Source organism: Stegastes partitus, unplaced genomic scaffold (assembly GCF_000690725.1).
Source record: "Stegastes partitus isolate 25-593 unplaced genomic scaffold, Stegastes_partitus-1.0.2 Scaffold1680, whole genome shotgun sequence".
Lineage (NCBI taxonomy): Eukaryota > Metazoa > Chordata > Actinopteri > Pomacentridae > Stegastes > Stegastes partitus.
In genome coordinates this window covers 1-20,178 of record NW_007579411.1, presented here as the reverse complement: position 1 = coordinate 20,178, position 20,178 = coordinate 1, and the positions used below count along the sequence as shown (strand labels likewise).

At 39.1% G+C, this 20,178-nt stretch overlaps 1 protein-coding gene across 1 annotated transcript; it reads left to right on the top strand.

The window, feature by feature from the left end:
• The first annotated feature begins 2,160 nt into the window (after positions 1-2,160).
• Positions 2,161-19,427, top strand: LOC103372003 (EGF-like module-containing mucin-like hormone receptor-like 2). The gene is made up of 17 exons (XM_008301508.1): positions 2,161-2,537; positions 7,960-8,037; positions 8,475-8,624; positions 8,706-8,843; positions 10,385-10,528; positions 10,927-10,970; positions 11,223-11,333; positions 11,429-11,582; positions 11,708-11,827; positions 11,907-12,106; positions 12,214-12,381; positions 13,274-13,468; positions 14,551-14,768; positions 14,985-15,143; positions 16,160-16,328; positions 16,511-16,612; positions 18,333-19,427. Exons 1-17 carry the CDS (start codon positions 2,507-2,509, stop codon positions 18,372-18,374), a joined length of 2,223 nt encoding a protein of 740 aa, XP_008299730.1. The 5' UTR covers positions 2,161-2,506; the 3' UTR covers positions 18,375-19,427.
• Positions 19,428-20,178: the final 751 nt, after the last annotated feature.

The following is a 20,178-nucleotide window of genomic DNA, read 5'->3' as shown; positions in this document are numbered from 1 at the left end:
TTTAATGTTGAAAAGCAGTAAAAGGGAAAACCTTCCAAAGGGGGTGAATACTTTATATAGGCTCAAATAGTTTCCAATTTGGAGGCAGAATGGAGGCACTAGTCAGCAACAGATCCTTTCATCCAGGAGTCTGAGCTTTATATCCCACGTAGAACCTTTATTCTCAGACTTTAGCTTTGTTTCCACTTTATATGCAGTTTTTAAACTTGCTATTTCGGTAGGTTTAAGCACCAAAACCGCACGATTAATTTTTGGAAATGATCATACTTTGGTTTACATTTTTACAACAATAACTACATGTTAGAAGCTTGGTTAAATTTAAGCACTGAAAGTTCTTGGTTGGTTTCAGGAAAATAGCAGCTTGTGTTAAAATATGAGCCTTTCACAACATGCATTAAGCTTCTCCTCCATTTTCTGGTTTACCAGGGTGATGAGTCCCGACCCATCTGATACATGATTTATTGTCAGGAAATGCACGATTGTAAACAGAGAAATGAATGGCAACGATATTTGGATTTTCAATGTATTTGTGATACGTCACAAACAACATCTGGCACTAAACACGTTTTCAAAAATGTAATTGAGAATACACTTTGCTTGTAAAAGATTGTAATTTGTGAGATTGATGACTGATTTATGCAGGTACCGGTTAAGTTAAGCTCCGTTCATGACCAGCATGTCTTTTATACAGTATTTCCCTTGTGTGGGTGGTGGAAGGTGGTGCAGTGGGAGTAAAACCAGAGGCTCTGTTTTTCGTTGGCTTTGAGACATTACACAATCCTGATTATGTTAGCCAAGATAACATTACAAAACATTATCAGTGTGCTGGTAATGTTGAAATATCAGGGAAAACCTATTAAAAATGAATAAATAAATAACAGCGACATGACATGGAAAGTCTGATGCTACATTTTTCATTATCAGACTTATATATTTGTGACTAAATGGCCTGTACTAAGACCAGAGTAACCAGTGATTACATATGAAGACAGATAAACCCTTTGTGATGGGTTTTCGGAGCTCAGTGTGGTGGCTCCACTTGATCTCGACTCTTCCTAATTTCTGGATAATCGAAAACTGACTGAAGAGGTGGAGCATGACTGGAGCTGTACACTGATGACACCCACTTGTTACTCAAAGCAGCTAAACTCTTAATTCTGCATAGTTCTTTCAGCCTCAATGCAATGTAAACAGTTTTATATAAAATCATCCTCTGTGCGATTGTCAGAAATGGGAAGACCAACTAAAAGACCGCAAAGCGAGGCTGTAAACATGTTAAATTCTGCAGTACGTTTGGGATTGTAACATTGGAGTCTATAGGGAGTAACGTTTTTTTTGAGTCAGCCTCAAGTGGTTGTTTGAGGAACTGCAGTTTTTGGCACTTAATGGCCTTCATTTTTCAGTCGCAGAGGTCGCGGCTTTGTACTCATTTATCTTCTAGTTTAAGACACGATTTCTTTACAGAGTTTGATATGTGTTGAATGATGTAGCTCAAAGCTGCATGTTATTAGTTTGTAGAGTTCCTTTTAATGATATACTCGGGTTTTCCCCTGAACCACATCATTGAGGTCTTGTAGTGGATTTTACTTTAATAGAGGTCATCCTGCATCCGTCTCCAGTCTGTTTTCTTGCAGTCTGGTGGGGGGGGGTTGAAAAAATGCAGAGGGTTCGTCACTGAAACTGGGTGAAGGGCTGAAGAGGGACCGGAGGAAAAAGTGGGAGGGGATGCAGAGTTAGAAGTTGGGGGAGAATGGGAACGGATATACGATTACTTACTGGCAAAACTCAAGTACGGCAGCAGCTGTTTAGATTGAGTGTTAGTCATCGCCCTCTCTTCAGTCTCTGGTTCCCCCCCCTCCTCCTCTCTTTTTTTGTCTCTCATGAGAGCGTTGTGAATAGCTCCTGAAATAGAGGCCACTGGAGCGTAGAGAAAGCCGGCGTGGACAGAGGGGGGGTTTATGTTCGCAAGCAATGTGATACGGTGCCAGTGTGAGAAATGTGTTCACGAGGAAAGATATGGAGTGAAAGAAAAGAGCAAGAAAGAGTGGCGTGAGTGAGACAAGGCCGCACAGATAAGTGAAAGAGAGGAAAAGGGAGAGAGAGAGAAAGCAAAAGACTTTGACTGAGTGAGAGAGAGAGAGAGAGAGAGAGAGAGAGAGAGAGAGAGAGGAGGGTGGGGAATCAGAGGGAGAGCGAGGCGTGCTCAGACTGAGAGTCTGACTCTGAGAGGAAGAAAGCTGGTGAAGGTTCACTGTTGTTTTTCCTGCCTCACATACAAATATCCTCCACAGAAGGGATACTTTTTTTTTTTTTTTAATGTTCATTTGTTTTTCTTACTTTGTGGATTTTTATGGAAGTTGGACTAAAGCTGAAAAGAAAAACTCTTTCTTGAACTTTTGTGAGTGGACTTAAACTTCTAATAACTGGATCTGATTTACAGTTGATTCACAGCTCTGATTCTTCGGAAGTCAACATCTGTGGTGGTGGAGTATTGTTTGCCTTTGACATGGGGTTCGAGAAGGATCTACTTATTCTCGGTAAGTTTGTCAATGACAGCATAGTGTGTGTGTGTGTGTGTTAACTGGGTGGGTGTGTGAATGCTGAGAAGAAGAAAAAAAAAAGAGAAAAAAAGTACAGGGAAGTTCAGAAATTGTTTAACACTTCAGTTGAGGTACTTCTTCATTTTGCCAGAAACACAGTTTCTCTGTTTGGCTAAGGGGAACCTATAGAAATCACTTCAACTTAGCAGAATATTAGCCTCCAGTTTTGGATCTCTCACTCTTAATTACTAAATATAATAAATTGCAACTTGTGGATTTGATAGCAGAAGTGGTAGCCTCTCTTTTGTAAATGTTAATCCTAGCTGACATGGGTAACACCGGTCATGTTTACCCTGCCAGACAGTGAGCTCTGCCCCCCAGCTGTGTTTTCCACAGTGGTTGTGGACCGAGGTCAGAGTGGCTGCTGTGAAGTAAAAAAAAAAACTTTTGGGATCAGACATTGCGTTGATCAGGTTAGCTCTTTAGGCTGACAGCATCACAGAAACCCAGGGCATGAATGAGCTGTAGCAAACGTGCAAGGGTCTGGTGGCGCAATGATTCACAGCAGAAAGACTCTTGAGGCCTCATTTGAATAAACCACATAGGCGGTAAACTTGTGGCGCTGCTAGTAAATGGGGGCTGCACCACAAACAGTGGTTATTGCATTTCAGGTAGATTTCAGAAGCTCACATTTAAATGTTTAAGTAATGTGCTATTTTATTCCATCTGCTCTTTCATTTCACCTGTATAGATGTTATAGATTATACTAGATGCTGACCATGTTATTGCCAACACACATACTATTGATATGACATGTCATATCCAAAACACAACTGGTTATACTGAGCTACCATCTAACACTATACCACAGGTATTCCTCTATGAGGGGATATTAAAGCATAAACTATTATATATCCAACATTTATTTATTCTGTTCCTTTAAACATCATACTGTTGCTAAAACAAACTGGAAAAAAAAGTAATTTACAATATATAATGGAAAATAATGGGAAATATCTCTAATATCTATGTCATATCTCTATAATTAAGTTGTATTTTCTAACCTTAATTTTAAATGAGATTACATGTATTTTTTGTATTTTTTTCATATTAAATGAGGAATGAAGGATAGCTAGATAGATAGATAGATAGATAGATAGATAGATAGATAGATAGATAGATAGATAGATAGATAGATAGATAGTTACTACTAATTACTAATCCTTTTAGATAATATATGCTGATAAAAAAAAATTCTTCAACAGATTTGTTGGAAAAGTGTTTTAATTTTGCAGGATATCTCTCATTTAACATACAAATCTATGTAAAATACATAATTAATACACATTTCTTTTAATTGTAATGAATTGTGTGTAATTCTACAAATGCACTTACAGTTTTCTATTAAACAAAAAGAAATATCTGTGAAATTATTATAAATTCATGAATGCACTTTAACAGTGTGTTATGTCAAAAAAGAAATTGAAAAAAAAACATGTCATTTTATGATTATTCCCAGCTATGTGTTTTTAATGTTATTTTACATTTGACATGTTCATTCATGGTCTATTTTTGTGATTTTATTATTTTATTGCATTTCAAAAAAATACAGCAAGAAAAAAAAAGAAAAATAGCAAAGCAAAATTGCCTAAAATTGTATAACTTTATACCGCGGGGGGCTCGAGCCTATTCAAGCTGACACTGGGTGAGAAGTGAGGTACAAAATGAACAGTCTGCTGCAGGGCCAGCATAAACACACATACTAAGCATGCTCATATTCACACCTTGATTCAGCCTACACCGAATGTCTTTAGGAAGAAATAGAAACTCTCAGAGAAAATCTATGCAGCGAAGGAATGAACATGCAAACTCCACTCAGAAAGGCTGAGCAGCAGTCAAACCTTTTTACTTTGGGACGACAGCACTAACCGCTGCACCAGCGCGCCGCCCGAGTTTATTTACTACTTATTTTATAATATTAATCAAGTCACACTGCAGCTTCCTTTTCACATTCAAACTATTTATTTGTTAGTTCACTCAGCACTCAGTATATCACAAGTTATTAAAACAGCTCGAATCAAATGACACATCCAGAATTATCATTGCGTTTTCCCTCAGTGCTGCTGAGCATTTTATCTTCTTTCAGCTTATTTTGGTTTTCATGCTTTTGCTTCTCCTCAGTTTTGTCCCCAGCAGCGATAAATCCATTGTGTTCTGTCAGTGAGCAGCTCATGAATGTAATGGTTCATTGCATAAAACAAATTTAAAGAGAGCTTAAATATCAACTGTGTTGGGCCCCCTGCGACACAGCTCCAAATGCTAATCCTGCCCTACGTCTGCTGGATGTGTAAATAAGCAACCCTAACAAATTCGTGAGTTGATAAAATGTCAGCGTTGCATTAGGAGCATATTGCATTGCGAGCTGCAATGTCATGCAGGTTTCCAGTATCACACAGTTCTCAAAAAAAAGCAGAAACCGAAACCGTGTTGATAATTAAAACAATATTATCAAACGTCAAAAACAGTTCCGCACTTCCTCAAAGTAAGTGTTTTTGAAGGAACACAGCTCCCCTACGTGTTTGTCTTTTTCAGTTCTTGGTAATACTATGACGATGTCCAATAATTTCTACACCTGTTCATAACCTGTTTTGTCTGTTTTCTTAGCATTATGTAACTACAACAACAAAATAAGCCAAAAAAAAAATCTCCTTTTTTTCCCCCCACTGCATTGAGTAAACTCAAACATGTCCTTAGTTAAGGTGGCATGTGACTAAACCCGAACTTAATAATCAGACTAAATGAGGTCTGTGGGTTATGTGGGTTCTGCACACATTTGCAGCGCACATGTGTGACATTGGGTTAAAGAAATACAGACAAGCCTCACTAAGTGTTTGCAAAAACGGAAACAGTTCACTTAGAGAGAAGCTCAGCTGTAAATCAACATGAGGGGAGGCAGAGAGAAACGCAACACACAGTTTACAGAAAACTGTGGAGCAGAAGAGACACAAAGTGAGTGCAGTGTATCGGACACACAACTATTCTCATTTACTGTAGAGCTTTACTGGTGAATGAAGTCAGCTGTGAGCGGAGCATAAAGTTGCCCTTTGAATGTATCCAGGCCCAGTTTCTGTCTACAGATGCTTCATCATATAATTAGACACAGCCACAGTGTTTCACACACTCACTGTCCCTGTCTGCTTGTCCTTGCGGAGTTACTATGGGAGCTCCAGCCTCATCACACAACAACAGAAGGCTCATTGTGATGGAAGGAGGGAAACGCAGACGGAGGATCTGGGAGTGCTGAACGCCATGTGTACAGGCTGCTGTTTTCTGCCCTATCAGTGACTCATTAGTCAGAAAAATGTGACTGGCGGGTATCTGGGTGCTGGTTGGTTGGAGTTTAGCAGGAGGAAGAAAACAAAACCACAATATTTAGTGCGTCACATTAAGTGTGACGCTTTTAGTTAAGTGTGTTAGCAGGCCGGCATTTGTTTACTAGCACTAAACACAGTACAGCTGAGGCAATGCCTTTTACGTAGATGCGTGTCCACACTGTACGTCTAGACACTGGGAAAGAGTATGATCCACATTCCCACTGTTGATTCATATGGTCATTACCTTCTGTTCCCTACATTTCACAAATATGTCATTAATAATAATCATACTGAGCATACTGAGGAGTGTAAAAGGCTGAATGAGCTTTCTGAGAAGTTTCTGTACAAGTTGATTACATACTTTGATCAGATTCACCACTGAAAATTCACCAACGGACATTTTTCAACCCTACAACAGTAGAAGCATAATTTAACATTCACCTTTAGAAAGCCAGAGAACAAGAAAAAAAACCCGCTGCAGGTACCTTTATAGATATGAAAAGCAGGATTGTTAGAAGTCATGGACTAAATCAGCAGCAAAACATCATGTGATTTTCCGTTTATTGCTTAAACATATGTGTGACGCCTATATAAAAAACTAATGTAGTTTAATACAACAACCCATGCAATCATAAGACAATCATGTTCTGCTTTTCATACTGTGTTGCATTATACAGAGAGATATTTCTCAAACGTTGTCGCCCCTATTTACATCAGTGGTAGAACTGAATATTAGAAACACTTCTCAGTCTAACTTAATAAGTTCAACAACACCAAAAGCTGCAGCCTCCAGAATGAGACTTAAGCTAAATGAACATCTTTGTAAATCACTGTCAACTCTCAGCAGTTTGGAAGGTACAATGTATTGCCAGACTGTTGCTTTAGACTCCATTAGTTATGCATAGTTTCATTCTCTCTAAGGGCTGCGTGCTTCCATCGCTCTCAGAGACACAATGGTTCTTAAATGGTTCTTCAGAAAGCTCTCTGGTTCTTCAAAGCACCATCACCAGTTATAGCACCTCTTTATTTAGGGGAGGGCTCTTTATGTAACTTTATGTGGCTCTTTAAAGTAGTTACTAAAGGTTCTTTGTTTTTATTGTAGTTATTTAGCGGCAGGTAATAGCATGAAAGTAAGTCTACAACTAATAACTATTTTTATTATGGATTATTTCTGCAGATTATCTTCTCAGTTTATCGATCAATCAGTTCTAAAACATTTGAAAACAATGAGAAATGCCCATCACAGTTTAACAAATCCCAAGTTGGTATCTTGTAATTCGTTGTTCTGTCTAACCGACAGCCTAGAAAGTATAGAATTTATTATAGTTACAGTAATGATGCAAAGTCTTAGGTTTATAGTTTATACATAAAGGTTCTCAAATCATAGAGCTGTCAAATGCATTCAGTGTTTGGTTTAGATCCACAAGTTCATTTACAGTTTTAGGGGTCTTTGTTCTCCTCATGGTGACCGACTTTGTGTTTGTGTTTGGATAATAACTCCACTTAACTTTCTTTGTGCTTCTCTGAAGTTGGCATTTTTAGTACCTTACTTGACGAATCATTTAAAACAGGTTCTTTACTGAACCAGGTGGATCCACAGTGAAAGTGGTTCTTGCATAGAAGTATTTTGGAGCCACTTACGGTGCCTAAAGGAACCTTTCTTTCATGGTTCTTTGAAACACCTTCAGGGACTTCTTTAAAGAACTGTTTCCAGAGAGTGCTCATTTAAGAACATCTTGCCAAAAGATTCTTTGTGGAACTAAAAATGGTTCTTCTATGGCATCAACATAAAGAACCCTTTTAGATTCCGGTTAGTACCTTTGTTGTGGGGGTCCTGTTCACAGGGTTTCAAGCTTAGGTTTCCTCATCATCTATCAAGTGGCCAATGAAAAGTCATTTAGTCTGTTCACATGTCCCTTTAAGAATGATCCATAACAGGGTCCCATTAGGATCTAATTCATTCAATAATGTTTAAAAAGCCTCATTAAGATTGTAAATAATGGAACTGATATCAAGCTACTTGCTCTTTCTCTCTTTGTCTGCAGGATTAGCGTGTCTGCTGGGAAAATGTGTATCTGAATGTCAATTTGGCTACGTCCGAGGTGATGATGATATATGTTTGGGTAAGTCAGCCATGTCCAATCATTTTAAATATGCCCCTGTACCGTCTTGTTTCTGTCCACCAAAGCTCGAGACAAGAACTCTCAGATACTAATGGTGTTCCAGTTACGCAATGCAATGCTGCTTGCTGAAGTTCACCAGAAAAAAAACAACCTTTTTTGATGACATTCCCCATCGTTTTTCCATTTTAGGCATTTTAGCTTGAATCCAGAGCGGATTACAATGAAAACAACAGTGGAAGAAGTTTAAATTGTTAGATCACTGCAATTGGTAGCAGCCAGCTAAAGCAATACAGGAGGCTGAGCAGTGCTCAAAGGTGGACAGAAGAGCTCAAAGAAAACCTAAGCACTAGACAAAGACTAAAAAAAACACTGACACAGACAATATTCTGTATTTAGAAGTATTGATCTCTTTCTGTTTTTTGCATTCAAATCTACAGATATGGATGAGTGTGTAGAATACCCACTTCCATGTGGGGAAAACACAAATTGCTTCAACACGAAAGGCAGCTACTACTGTCAGTGCCTCCCTGGGTTCAGAAACAATCGTGGGGGCGTAAACTTTACGGGAGTGGATGGACAGTGCCAAGGTAAGTGCGTGTCCGTGTGGGACCAGAAAAATGTGTCTCTCCAGTCATTTTTTTACCATTGTGGTCCCTTTCTCCGGTCAGATGACAACGAGTGTAACGAGAGCGACAACATCTGTGGCAACAGGGCTTACTGCACTAACCTGATCGGGAGCTACTACTGCACCTGCCACGTTGGGTACATCAACATCAGTAACAGCAGCAGCCCTGGACAATGCGAAGGTGAGCAATGATGCTTCTTTTTAGTGTGGAAAAGTATTAAAAGTGAACTTATGGCCCCTCCAGTTGGTAATAAGCGGGGTCTGATGTGTTGAGTTGGAACTTCTGTGTTAAGCTCTTGTTTTTCATATTATACATGACAGCTTTTTATCAAACAAGTCAGTTATGAATTCAATATGCCTTGTCGGAATGAATAGCAGGTTAACAATACTGTAAAAAAAATGTCAAGATATTGGATGAGTACAGTGTAATTTTCATTGTGAACAAGGAAGCACATCACCATGAAAGCATGAAAAGATACAAGTGTTATCCCCAACAACAGAAGCACACACGAAAAGAAGCAGTAGCCAGACAGTAGCCATACCGACAAAGTGCTTCGCAGGTTAAAAATATGATCGACTTGATGAATTGACAAGTTTAAATATCGCTATCAACACCCTACAGTGTTGTTTTTGGTGTGAATGTAATGGAGTAATTTACATGTTAAAGATCAAAACCCTAAAAAAGTTATATAAAATGAAACTTTACCTGACGCGAATGAATATTACAGCTAAGATTCCATAGTAATCATTAATGAATGATACTAATTTTGAGCTTTAGTGGCAACCCTACAGAAAATACACAAAAATGCAACAAATCCAAGGATTCACTGTGTTTTCAAATTAATTTGTTTTGTTCAGTCGATAGAAATCCATCATACCTTCTGTCACAGTTTTACCACTTCTAACCTGCCCTTGCTCATACAAAACTGTTCTGAACAAAACTTTAAGAGATGCTCAAACATCAAGTCATACAGTTTATATAAATTATAGAAACCTTTACATTTAACGCTACAACCAGCACAGCAATAGCACAAATAGATAAGACTTAAAAATATGAACTGACTCTGTTATGCAGGTAAATTTCACTGAGATTTGCTTACAAACTACTGATACACCAGACGGTACCAAGTAAAGCTGCCGTAGCAGAACCGCCAAGAGCGCCGGTGCAGTTTATTGCTAATAAGTTTAGAAGAGGAATAGGGATTGTGTTGTTTTTTTGTTGTTGTTGTGTTTTGTTACATAAATAAATTGTATTGATGACGTCAGTGCGTAATGGGAACAGCCGCTCTGACAACAATCTTCGGGATTTTGCACCAAATAAAAGCGGTTTATTGAAATGACCTATTCCTATGTTATAATCTGCTTGTCCTGTGCTGGTCGCACAAAGGTCACACATTCTTCTGCGTCATCGTGATTATATCTGACCTAAACCACAAAGCCATCTCCCGCCTCCTGCTAAGTTTTAATTGTAGCTTTTAACTATCCTGAAATGGCAAGACAACAACTCACGACACTGTTTGCCAGGAAAGCTCAGAAAAACCTCTAAGATCTTTTTGCCAGCACTGAAAAACTCACACGACCGTGCTGCTACTACTTACACTGTGGAGATGTTTGTTCCCTTGTGGGCCCGGGCAATACCTTTCTATATTAAGATGTGTTTACGCCTGTGTCACCAAAGTCATCGTCCGAGCAATGATCATTTATCTTTCTGTCCTCACGCAGATATAAATGAATGCAAGATCGCGAAAGATAACAACGAAGACATCTGTGGAAAGAAAGGAACTTGTCATAATGTTCTTGGGAGTTATTGGTGCATTTGCCAAGAAGGATACACCAATTACGGCAACAAAAGGACGCCGTGCTCAGGTGAGTTTGTGCACGTGCTGTTTCCCTCCATTACCTTTGCTTGTTTCAGATAAAGTGTGCATTTCATGGCTTTATTTCCTCATAATTCTTATCTGAAAGAACTAGAGGTTCACAGCTTCATTGCATAACCTTCTAAACGCACGAATGTAATTCACACATCATAACAGCTATTGGCACCTGTTTATCTTCTAAATCTCATCATTGTAATTTTGCTTGCTACACGTTCTGTACTTTCTGCGTCGACTGATCCGTTTCCACACAGCCAGTGGTCTGTGTCTCACTATGTTGATCAGATACAAGTTGGCACTGTTGCTTTCCTGTGAAGATTTTACCACACTCTTCTCCTTTCAATGAATCTGGTGTCATAACAGTTTCATGTTGCGCTTTGTGTCACCTAGAGCTTGACTGTAACAGCTTCGGTGGCGACGATGAAGCTGCACAAGTAAGTTTAGATGCAAAACTATTTGCATAATCCTGCACCACATATAGATACAGAAAAAATATAAGTTCCAGCAGAGTATTTATCTTCAAGTTGTCTTTAATCCAGAGTCCAATTTTTTTGCTAAAGAACATTTCAGCTCTTTTTCTCTATTTCTAGTACCAGTCTGTGACCCTGCAGGGTTTAGTATACATGAACCTCGCTACAGGACGAGCTGAATAGTCTCATTATTCTCCGTGTCTCTTTTTCTCCTAGTCGCTCGCAGGCCTGGCAGACATTTTGTCCATGATGAGAAACAGCTGTTTGAGTCTGTCTAACCCAAGCTCTGCTGGTGTAGGGAAGGTTGATGGAGAGGCGCTACTGGAGGTCAGCAAAAAGCCACAAAACACGCACACATTTTAACACCAAATGCAAATGCAGGTAGTGTTCTCAATGTCCCTCCTGTCCTGCATCTTGGACAGAAACTTTTCACGGCCACTGAGGTGATGCTGTCTCCCAGACAACTGAACAGCAGCGACGGTGTGAGCGAGTTGCTCGGCACAATGGAGAACTCTATTTTGCTCATCGGTCCTCAGCTCAAAGGCAACCACACCAAGATGGAGACCACAGAGACTGGTAACAAAATTCAATCCATGAGCTCATTTTGTGATCTGAAAACAGCTCAAAAGCTCTATTTCCTGAATGACAATGAAACATTAACCATGCAAAGGAAGTTTACCATTTGTTATTTTCTTGAATAGATGTAGAGATTGCTGTTCAAAGAGGAAAGACCCGACCAACTGGACCAATCCGTCTGATCAATGAAAACGCTAGCCTCGACACCGACTGGACGACAGCAGCTGGGACAGGAACATACCCCGGTAAACTTCTTTTCTCTTCTGACAAAAAAAAGTAATTTTTTCCTCTATAATATAATCATGGTCCGAGTGTCTCTTACAGGTTTTGCTCTGGCCGCATTGTTGACCTACAAAAACCTTGAGCAATCCATGAACGAGTCTTTTGAGGATTTCAAAGAATATCAAAAAGATGGTATGGAGCCGTCCTTCCAGGTCTCCTCTAAAGTTGTATCTGTTGTGGTCTCCAACCCGTCCACTCAGAAACTGAATCACCCTGTTAAAATCACCCTCAGACATCTAGAGGTAGGCCCACGCAGTTCTTTGACAGTGGTCCAAATTTAACCGATGTGTCATTTCTTTCGATCATTTTCGAGTAACAGCCCATCTTTGTTGCATTGGTTTTGATTTAGGATGAAGCGGAGTCCCCTCGGCTGCGCTACATCTGCGCATACTGGAATGAAAAAGGAGTCTGGTCCACAGATGGTTGCTCACCAGAGTACTCTAATGCCACACACACTTCTTGTACGTGTAAACATCTGAGCAGCTTTGCTGTGCTCATGGCCCTTTACCCCATGGAGGTAAGAAACAGATAAACACACCTAAATGGAAACCAAAAAAAAATGTAATAAAATGTCTCCAACACATTAAGTCTATTAGTCTCTTATGCAAACATATTAGTGTTGCAAAACTTCACAAAAAAATTGCTTTTTGGCTTTGACTGCCAAAGAAATGAATGTTTTTCGCGGGTCAGGAGATTATTAGGTGAGGATCCAGGTGCAAACCCTGAAGGCAGGCAGACAGAGACAAAAATTTAATAAAAACCTTGTTATCAAAGGCTGACGGATAAAGAAACAAACGCAGGCTGGTAGGTCCAAGAAAAAAGCAAACTAAAAGTCTGAAGTGTGACATCTAGATAACATACTTGACTGAACAAATCTAAAAACTACCAAAACAGATGAGCAGACAGGTAATAAGGTTTATTGGGGAAGCAAGACACAGATGAAACTCATCAGGGCCATCAAACGAAGAGGGAAACAGGGACAAGGGGAGGAAGTGAAAACACAAGCAACACACGAGGAGGGGAATTCAAAATAAAACAGGAACTAAACAGGAAACAAAACCAAAACCCAAAAACCACGGCATATTGACACAGCCGCAGACTAAAGACGCACATGAAACCTGTTCTAACAAATATTAGTATTAATTTACTACATGCATTATTTAATACTAATATTCTATTAAAACACGAGAAGAAAATTTCTACCAGCCACTGAGCTTTTAAAGCGTTTCAGCTGAATACGTTGGTTTTACTGCATGTAACATTAACATTTGGGTTTGCAGCCATGTAAAAAAAAAGTCTTTGTTTCTTAAGTGTACCAATGAAAGTATGATGGATATTAAACTTCCATCTCTTGTTCTCTAGAAATCCAGAACGGTTTCCAGTTACTCACATCATGTCTTCTCTTCCAGCACACCTTTGGGCTCTTGCTGGTGACCAAGATCGGGCTGACCATCTCCCTGCTGTGTCTGATATTCTGCATCCTGACGTTCATGTTCTGCCGATCCATACAAGGGACTCGCACCACCATCCACCTGCACCTCTGCATCTGCCTCTTCTTTGCTGATCTCATCTTCCTGGCTGGCATTTCACAAACTAAACCTGAAGTACGTAAAAACAAACCGTGACTTCAGTTACACGGAATGCAGTGAATAAAAATGTAATTGGATGTTTACACTGCGTTGACCCGCTGGAGATAGCTGGACTTGAAGCTGACTGGTAGCCTTTATTTGTTAACTGCATTTGCACGCACGGCAACATCATGTGCCAGCGTAGGGAAAGGCCCATACCTCTAAATAAACCACATTTAACATGTAATTACATCACATGACACTCATCTTCTCGTGTAGATGCTACAAAGCACAGTCTTCTTCAGAGTAACATCAGAGCATTCCTGCAGTAATAAACCTCAAACCCCATCTTCCTGCCACGCTGCAGCAGAACACCCTTGTGGTTTTCCTGAGGCACAAAAAGGGGGGAAAAAAGTTTCGTTTTTCATAAATAGTACACTTGAGTATGCTCACGATGAAGCAGGAAATCACAAAATGAGAGAAGAGAAGCTTGGCATTGGATGAGGACACTCCAAAATGAAATAAAATGGTAACATCCCTTATGTCTGGAGATTCTCAATCATCTAGGTCATGGTATTCCTAGAAGCTTCAGTAGAAAGCAATTGGACCTCTCTTTTAAGGTTCTTGAAGACATTTCATCTCTCATCCAAGAGGCTTCTACAGTTCTTCTGAAAGAATCCTCTTCAAGAACCTAAAAGAGAAGTCCAGTTGCTTTCTACTTAAGCGTCTCGGAATACCCAACATTTCTTAATGAGCGGTACAGTTTGGGGAACTTGTGCTTTACTCAATTATTTCTACTTTATGCTACTTTTGAAATTAAATGCAGCAGTTACTTTTACACCAAAAGTATGTCGTGAGATTTTGGTTTTGACCTAAAGATTTGGAAAGCAGGACTTTCACATATATTGGTATTTCTACTTTTACTAGACTAAAAGGCAGTTCTACCTCTTCCTCCACTGGTCTTATTTCAAGTAGTAATCTTATCCAGATGATCAAAACTGTATATTTGTGTGACTAGTTTCAACTCAGAACCCTATTTTTTTTTTTTAACCATTTTACTGCTTTAAATGCAATGACAGAGCACTCATTCATCTTTAATCTGTTCTTTCTCCATACAGGCCGGATGCAGGTTTGTTGCAGCGATGCTTCACTTCTTCTTCTTGGGCGTTTTCACCTGGATGCTGTTAGAAGGGGTGCAGCTGTACCGCATGGTTGTCCTAGTGTTCAACGCCACCATCCGGCCTCTCTACCTGTATATCACGGGTTACGGGGCACCTCTTGTTATCGTCACTCTGTCTGGCATCATTAGACCAACGAGATACGGCACTAACGAGTAGTAAGTGTGTGACTAAAGGGGGAACTATGCGGAAACTGCTTGTTTGTTGTGTTAAAGAGCGCAAATGAGAGACACAAGTGCGCGTTTCTGTGCGTATGTGAGTGCACACTTGCTTGCATCATAGTGGGAGTGGATTAGACACACTTGCCGTTATCTATCTCCATGGCGTAATGGACACTCTGTCATGAACATGTGTTTCCTTCCTCCCATCTGCAGCTGCTGGCTATCCCTGAAAGACGGCCTCATCTGGAGCTTCTACGGCCCCGTGTGCTTCATCATTTTCCTGAATGTCTTTTTCTTCATCGTCACTGTCTGGAAACTCGCCCAGAAGTTCACCAGCCTCAACCCAGACCTCTCCAAACTGCACAAAATCAAGTCAGTCTGTGTTTATTTGAATGTGTGTGAAACTGTGTGGATTTTTGCTGCTGTTGTAATGTCTTTAGCAACGTTACTTTCTCCGCTGCGCAACCAGACGCCAAGATAAAACATATATAGATTCAGTAGGGCAGCATTGAGAAATGCTTTGATGGAAAGAATGTGGGAGTTTTGTGAACGGAAAAATGTAGGGAATGTTTTCATAATATGCACTTTGCTCTCTGATGGGCTGCTACTTGAGGGGCTTTACCCCCCCAAACCCTGTCTATCTGCAAGTTTGGTCTTTGATTTTTATTTTACTTCTCTCTGTTTAAAAATGTGCAGCTGCAAAACACATCTGAGCCAAAATGAAAAAGCATCTCTCTTTGGATGCGCTGACTCATCAATCAGTGACGTGTAATTTAGTCCAAGGAATTGCGAAACTTAAAACTTGTTGTGCAAAAAAAAAAAAAAAAAAAAAAAGCAAGCAAGAAAGGAGTTTATTCAGTCGAGGAAAAACTCAGAAAGCTTTAAATTATAATTCAAATGTTTGTGTGGTTTTTTGTCAGTGGAAAAACGTGTACCCTATCCACATTTCGGGTCTTCTTGTTTGATTAATGACTCATGGGCAAGTTGGTGAAAGAAGCCCTCGCTGATTCTGAGGGATTGAAATCAAAACCTGATCTTCTTTTTCACTGGAAAAATAAGGACACATCAGTGACTCGTACAAAGGGCCCATGCAGAGGGTTTTTGGCAGAGACAGTTATTGAAATACTGGGCCTCCTTTATGCTAATCTTTTATATTCATCAGTTGCCTTTGGCTTGTCTTCCCCCACAAGCTTTCATTTGACCGTAAACTGATAAAGAAATGTCTGTTTTGTGACGTTTTTCAGTCATCACAACCTATTTTCTTTCCTTTCACTCTTGAGGGGTTTTCCAGATAGCGCAGTGGTAACTGAGTCATCCATGGATAATCTCTCTGTGTGTGTTTCTCTTTCACTGACCTTTACGTCCCATCCTCCTTTTTCATTCTACAGAGCGTTCACAGTGACAGCTATAGCCCAGATGTGCATCCTGGGTCTGATGTGGGTGTTTGGGGCCTTCTTGTTTCAAGAGGGACCAGCAGCAGTGGCATACATCTTCACGATCCTCAACAGCCTACAGGGTGCACTGGTCTTCATCATGCACTGCCTGCTGTCTAAACAGGTAGGATATGTTAGTCTTGTGTAAGTGTGAAGCTCGGCGTGGACATTAACACAATAGATTAAAAGAAAGAAAGAAAAAAATCAACCGAAAGGGAAAATGTGACGGCAAAGGTCTTAGATTGCACCACTGTCAGAGTTGGCAGCTGCGGATTTTATTTCCTGATGTTCTGATGCCCTCTGCAGGTGAGAGACGAGTACGCCCATTTCCTCTCTTGTATCTGCACGCCACAGAAAAAGAGATACTCGGACTTCAGCACCACCAATCCCTCCAGCAGTCAGTCGCAGGTAAGCACGAAGCGATATTACCCATCAACATTTTCACCGTCTGTGTCACAAGCACACAGTGGTGAGAAGTAACTGAGAACACTGACTCAACCACAACACTTGTGTACAATTTTGGAATGTACTTTTTATTCCGCTACATTTATTTGACATCTGTAGTGACTGGTTGCTGTGCAGATTATAATTTTTAATCAAGAATCTGTGTTTTGCTGACAAAAGATCAACAGTGTATGAAGTATTATATATGAGCTTATTCTTGAGCAGTTGCATCATTAAAATACTGCTTAACCCGATTCAGGACTTTCATGTTGCCATACGTAGAAGGTCTTTTGGGGACCCTAAGAAAGAATATGTGCAAAATATTTGTTGGTGTTCATTATAGACGTTTATATTATGTTAAATACATTTTCTGATAAGTTGATGTATTTTTGGTTCCAAATGCATGACAAATGTCCCTCTTTATATATATAAATATATAAATTCTTCAAAAAATAAAAAAAACAATACCTGTCACCAAAACCAAAGTGGCCTGGGGTCCCAAAGACCACAAAAGTCCTGAGTAGTTTTAAATATTAATGCACCAAAAGCTTCATTCCAGTACAGCTATTGAAGAAATATTCTTTTCTTAAATAAAAATAATATACAGTGACTATAAATACTATTCTCTCCTTTTATTTGGCTTTTAGGGCAAGGATTGACAAAAAAAAAGACTTTTTCATGTCAAACTGAAAACTAAATTCTGCAAAAGTAATAATAAAATAAAATATCAATAAATAAAAAATAAATAAATAAAAATGTCAATTAGTTAAAAATCTGAAATGTAAAATAAGTGATTGCACAATTCACCCTGTTGAAAGTGACTCACATAATTAAACACAGGTGCACCCAGTTGTTGCTAGAAGACACACAATTAGTAGAATGGAGATCATTTGAGTGAAGTGAATGTGTCCCAAGTGACCAGTATAAAGACACCTGAACCAGGAAGGTCCAGTCACTGGTGAATCAGTGCTCCTGGCTATAACTACAGCACGACGGCCAAAGAGCACATCAAGCAACTCCATGGAAAGGTTATTTAAACGCATACGTCAGGGGACGGATAAAAGAAAATGTCTAAGTCACTGAATATCCTTTTGAGTACAGTTAACTCTATAATGAAGAAATGTAAGGAATATGACATCACAGACACACCATTCCCACTGGGCAGCATGGGGGTGGCAGCATCATGATGTGGGGATGCTTTTTGGCAGCAGGCCCTGGAGGGCTTGAAAAGCCAATTTAATGCAGCAAAGCATACAGAAATCTTGGTGCACTCTGCAAATAAGCTGTAAGACTACCTGTAAGATTTATTTTCTAGCAAGACATACAACATAGACTACAGCCAGAACTATACAGAAATGATTTAAAGACAACAAGATAAATGTTCCAGAGCTCAAACCTAAGTCCAATTGCCATGAATCCATTTGTTTAGTGTTTTTCAATTTAACACTGCACAGCATTTTATAAAAATATCATTTTTTATTTTTATGTAAAATCTGAAGTACTGTGTCTAATAACAGCTGTCAAATAAAGGAGTAAAAAGTATAGTACTCCCTGTGATTTGTTGTGGACTAGAAGTATAAAGCAACCAATATACCAGACTTTTAATTCTAATTTTGTATTTTTTAATTGCTATTTTGGTTGAATAATTGCTCTGTTTCTGACGATGTGGTTTGTCTTTCTGTAGGGTTCTCGAAGTGGGCAGCACACCGGAGAATCACAAATTTGAGGAGCTGTTGTTTTTAATTCTCCCCCAAAGACAGACTATCACACCTTTAGCCTATCTGGGCCCTCATTTTAAAGGTTTGAATCACTTCAAGTAAAAATTCAGCCATTTATTTCTTCACCTTTACGTCAGTTTAAACTCCACTGAAAGCAGTGACTCTGTACCTGGGGATGGCAGAATACATTCTTTGATTTGTGAGTTAGGAAAGAAGTAAAAATGGATTTCTGATACACAAGGTTTTATTAGTGTGTCGGAGTTTTCACAAAGGTTTTCATGTCAAAATGAAACATCACTGTTTGGTACTGTGGATCTGCAAGCAGGTATTACTTGTTTTTATGAAGTTCACCCACCACATCAGTAGTTTACCGCTGCAGATGTAATTATCCGCCCTGTGGTTGAAGTTCAGTCCTTTCAGCACCTAATATAAATAGTGGGACCAAATTCTTTTACAACTTTAAAGCCATAAACCTAAATCCATGAAACTGAATCACACCATCAGCCAATCAGTTGTATTAAGGGTCATAAGGTCTGGCATTTACCTCATTTATTTAGTTATTTTCCTTACTGATCGTGTTCTGCAGCACTCTCTGTAGATGGAGTTGTATCGATAAAGACTGATTTTTATTTGTGTTACTTATGTGGCAGCAGGCAAGAAGAAGCCAACTGTTAAAAGTGTTTATTCACAGGCTGAAGAAGTGAAGCCCATCGGTTCATCGATGAACATATCACAATCGTAAAATAAGCTGTATTCCCTTCAAAGTGATTCAAAGTGAGACTAATATAGATATATTTATTTTAAAGTGCAGACAGCGAAGCCGAAATTATGTCGGCTGCAAGAAAATATGAGTAGCACAAGAAAACAGTTTGCACTCTATTTTATATAAATGTTTAATGTAAAAATAAGGATGGGCGTGCTTTTTTTTGTTTATGGGATCTTCTCAGATAACTTTTTTTTTTCATGTACTGTATTCAACAGTATGTTGTGATGGGAAAGAAACAACTGACTGATGATACAAATTACCCATGAAGTGCCTCTGAGTTTGCTCATGTTCCCATGCGGGCTCCTGCGAAGATCTTATATCTGTTGTTACTTTCATTCCTAAACAAAATAAGTGATTTTAAATCACTTGTGGCTATTTTGAAAAGAATCTATCTCAGTTTACAATTGAGCTGTGCCCTTTATCCACAGGTGTATGTGAATTTTATATTTTGATTTTTTTTTTTTGGTTGTTCTTGAAATTGTAAACCAAGTAAACAAATCCGTCTGGGCAATTTACAAAAACAGACCCACCCTTTTGATAAGCCTGCAGCTTCCTGCAATCAAACTGTGTTTAAGGAATACATTTCCATTTTGTTATGTTCTTATTATAGCTGTTAGCTTGTGCCTGCACACATTGTTAGTTACTGTAAAGGTTGAAGTCACAATCCCTTAAATGAAAACTTCAGCAGTAATGGGAGTTGTACAGACCTGAGTTTATTTTATTGCACTTTTCCATTGTAAAAAAAACAAAAAAACAAAAAAAAAGGATCCGGCACACCTTCACTCGCACAGTGCATGTAATAATCGAGAAGACTTGAGAACCAGCCTCGCTTACTGAACCTGAACAGTTGTGAAAATATATTTTTATATTTTCAGTTTTTATAGAAACTTTTAGAACATGTTGTCTTTAGAGAAAGTGGGAGCAAATCTTTGGATTTATTTTCTGATTTTTTGATATGAAAATTTTCCTTGATTGACCGTTTCTTTAGATTTAAATTACGTCTCCCTTTCTGTTCTACAAACCCAATTAAAACCACCGAAGTGCTG

Bases quoted from the DNA above. Each gene is read 5' to 3' on its own strand.
- LOC103372003 (XM_008301508.1), top strand. From the start codon at position 2,507: ATGGGGTTCGAGAAGGATCTACTTATTCTCG. The intron at 8,625-8,705 runs GTAAGTGCGTGT...TTCTCCGGTCAG, and splicing joins AGTGGATGGACAGTGCCAAG to ATGACAACGAGTGTAACGAG. The intron at 11,828-11,906 runs GTAAACTTCTTT...TGTCTCTTACAG, and splicing joins TGGGACAGGAACATACCCCG to GTTTTGCTCTGGCCGCATTG.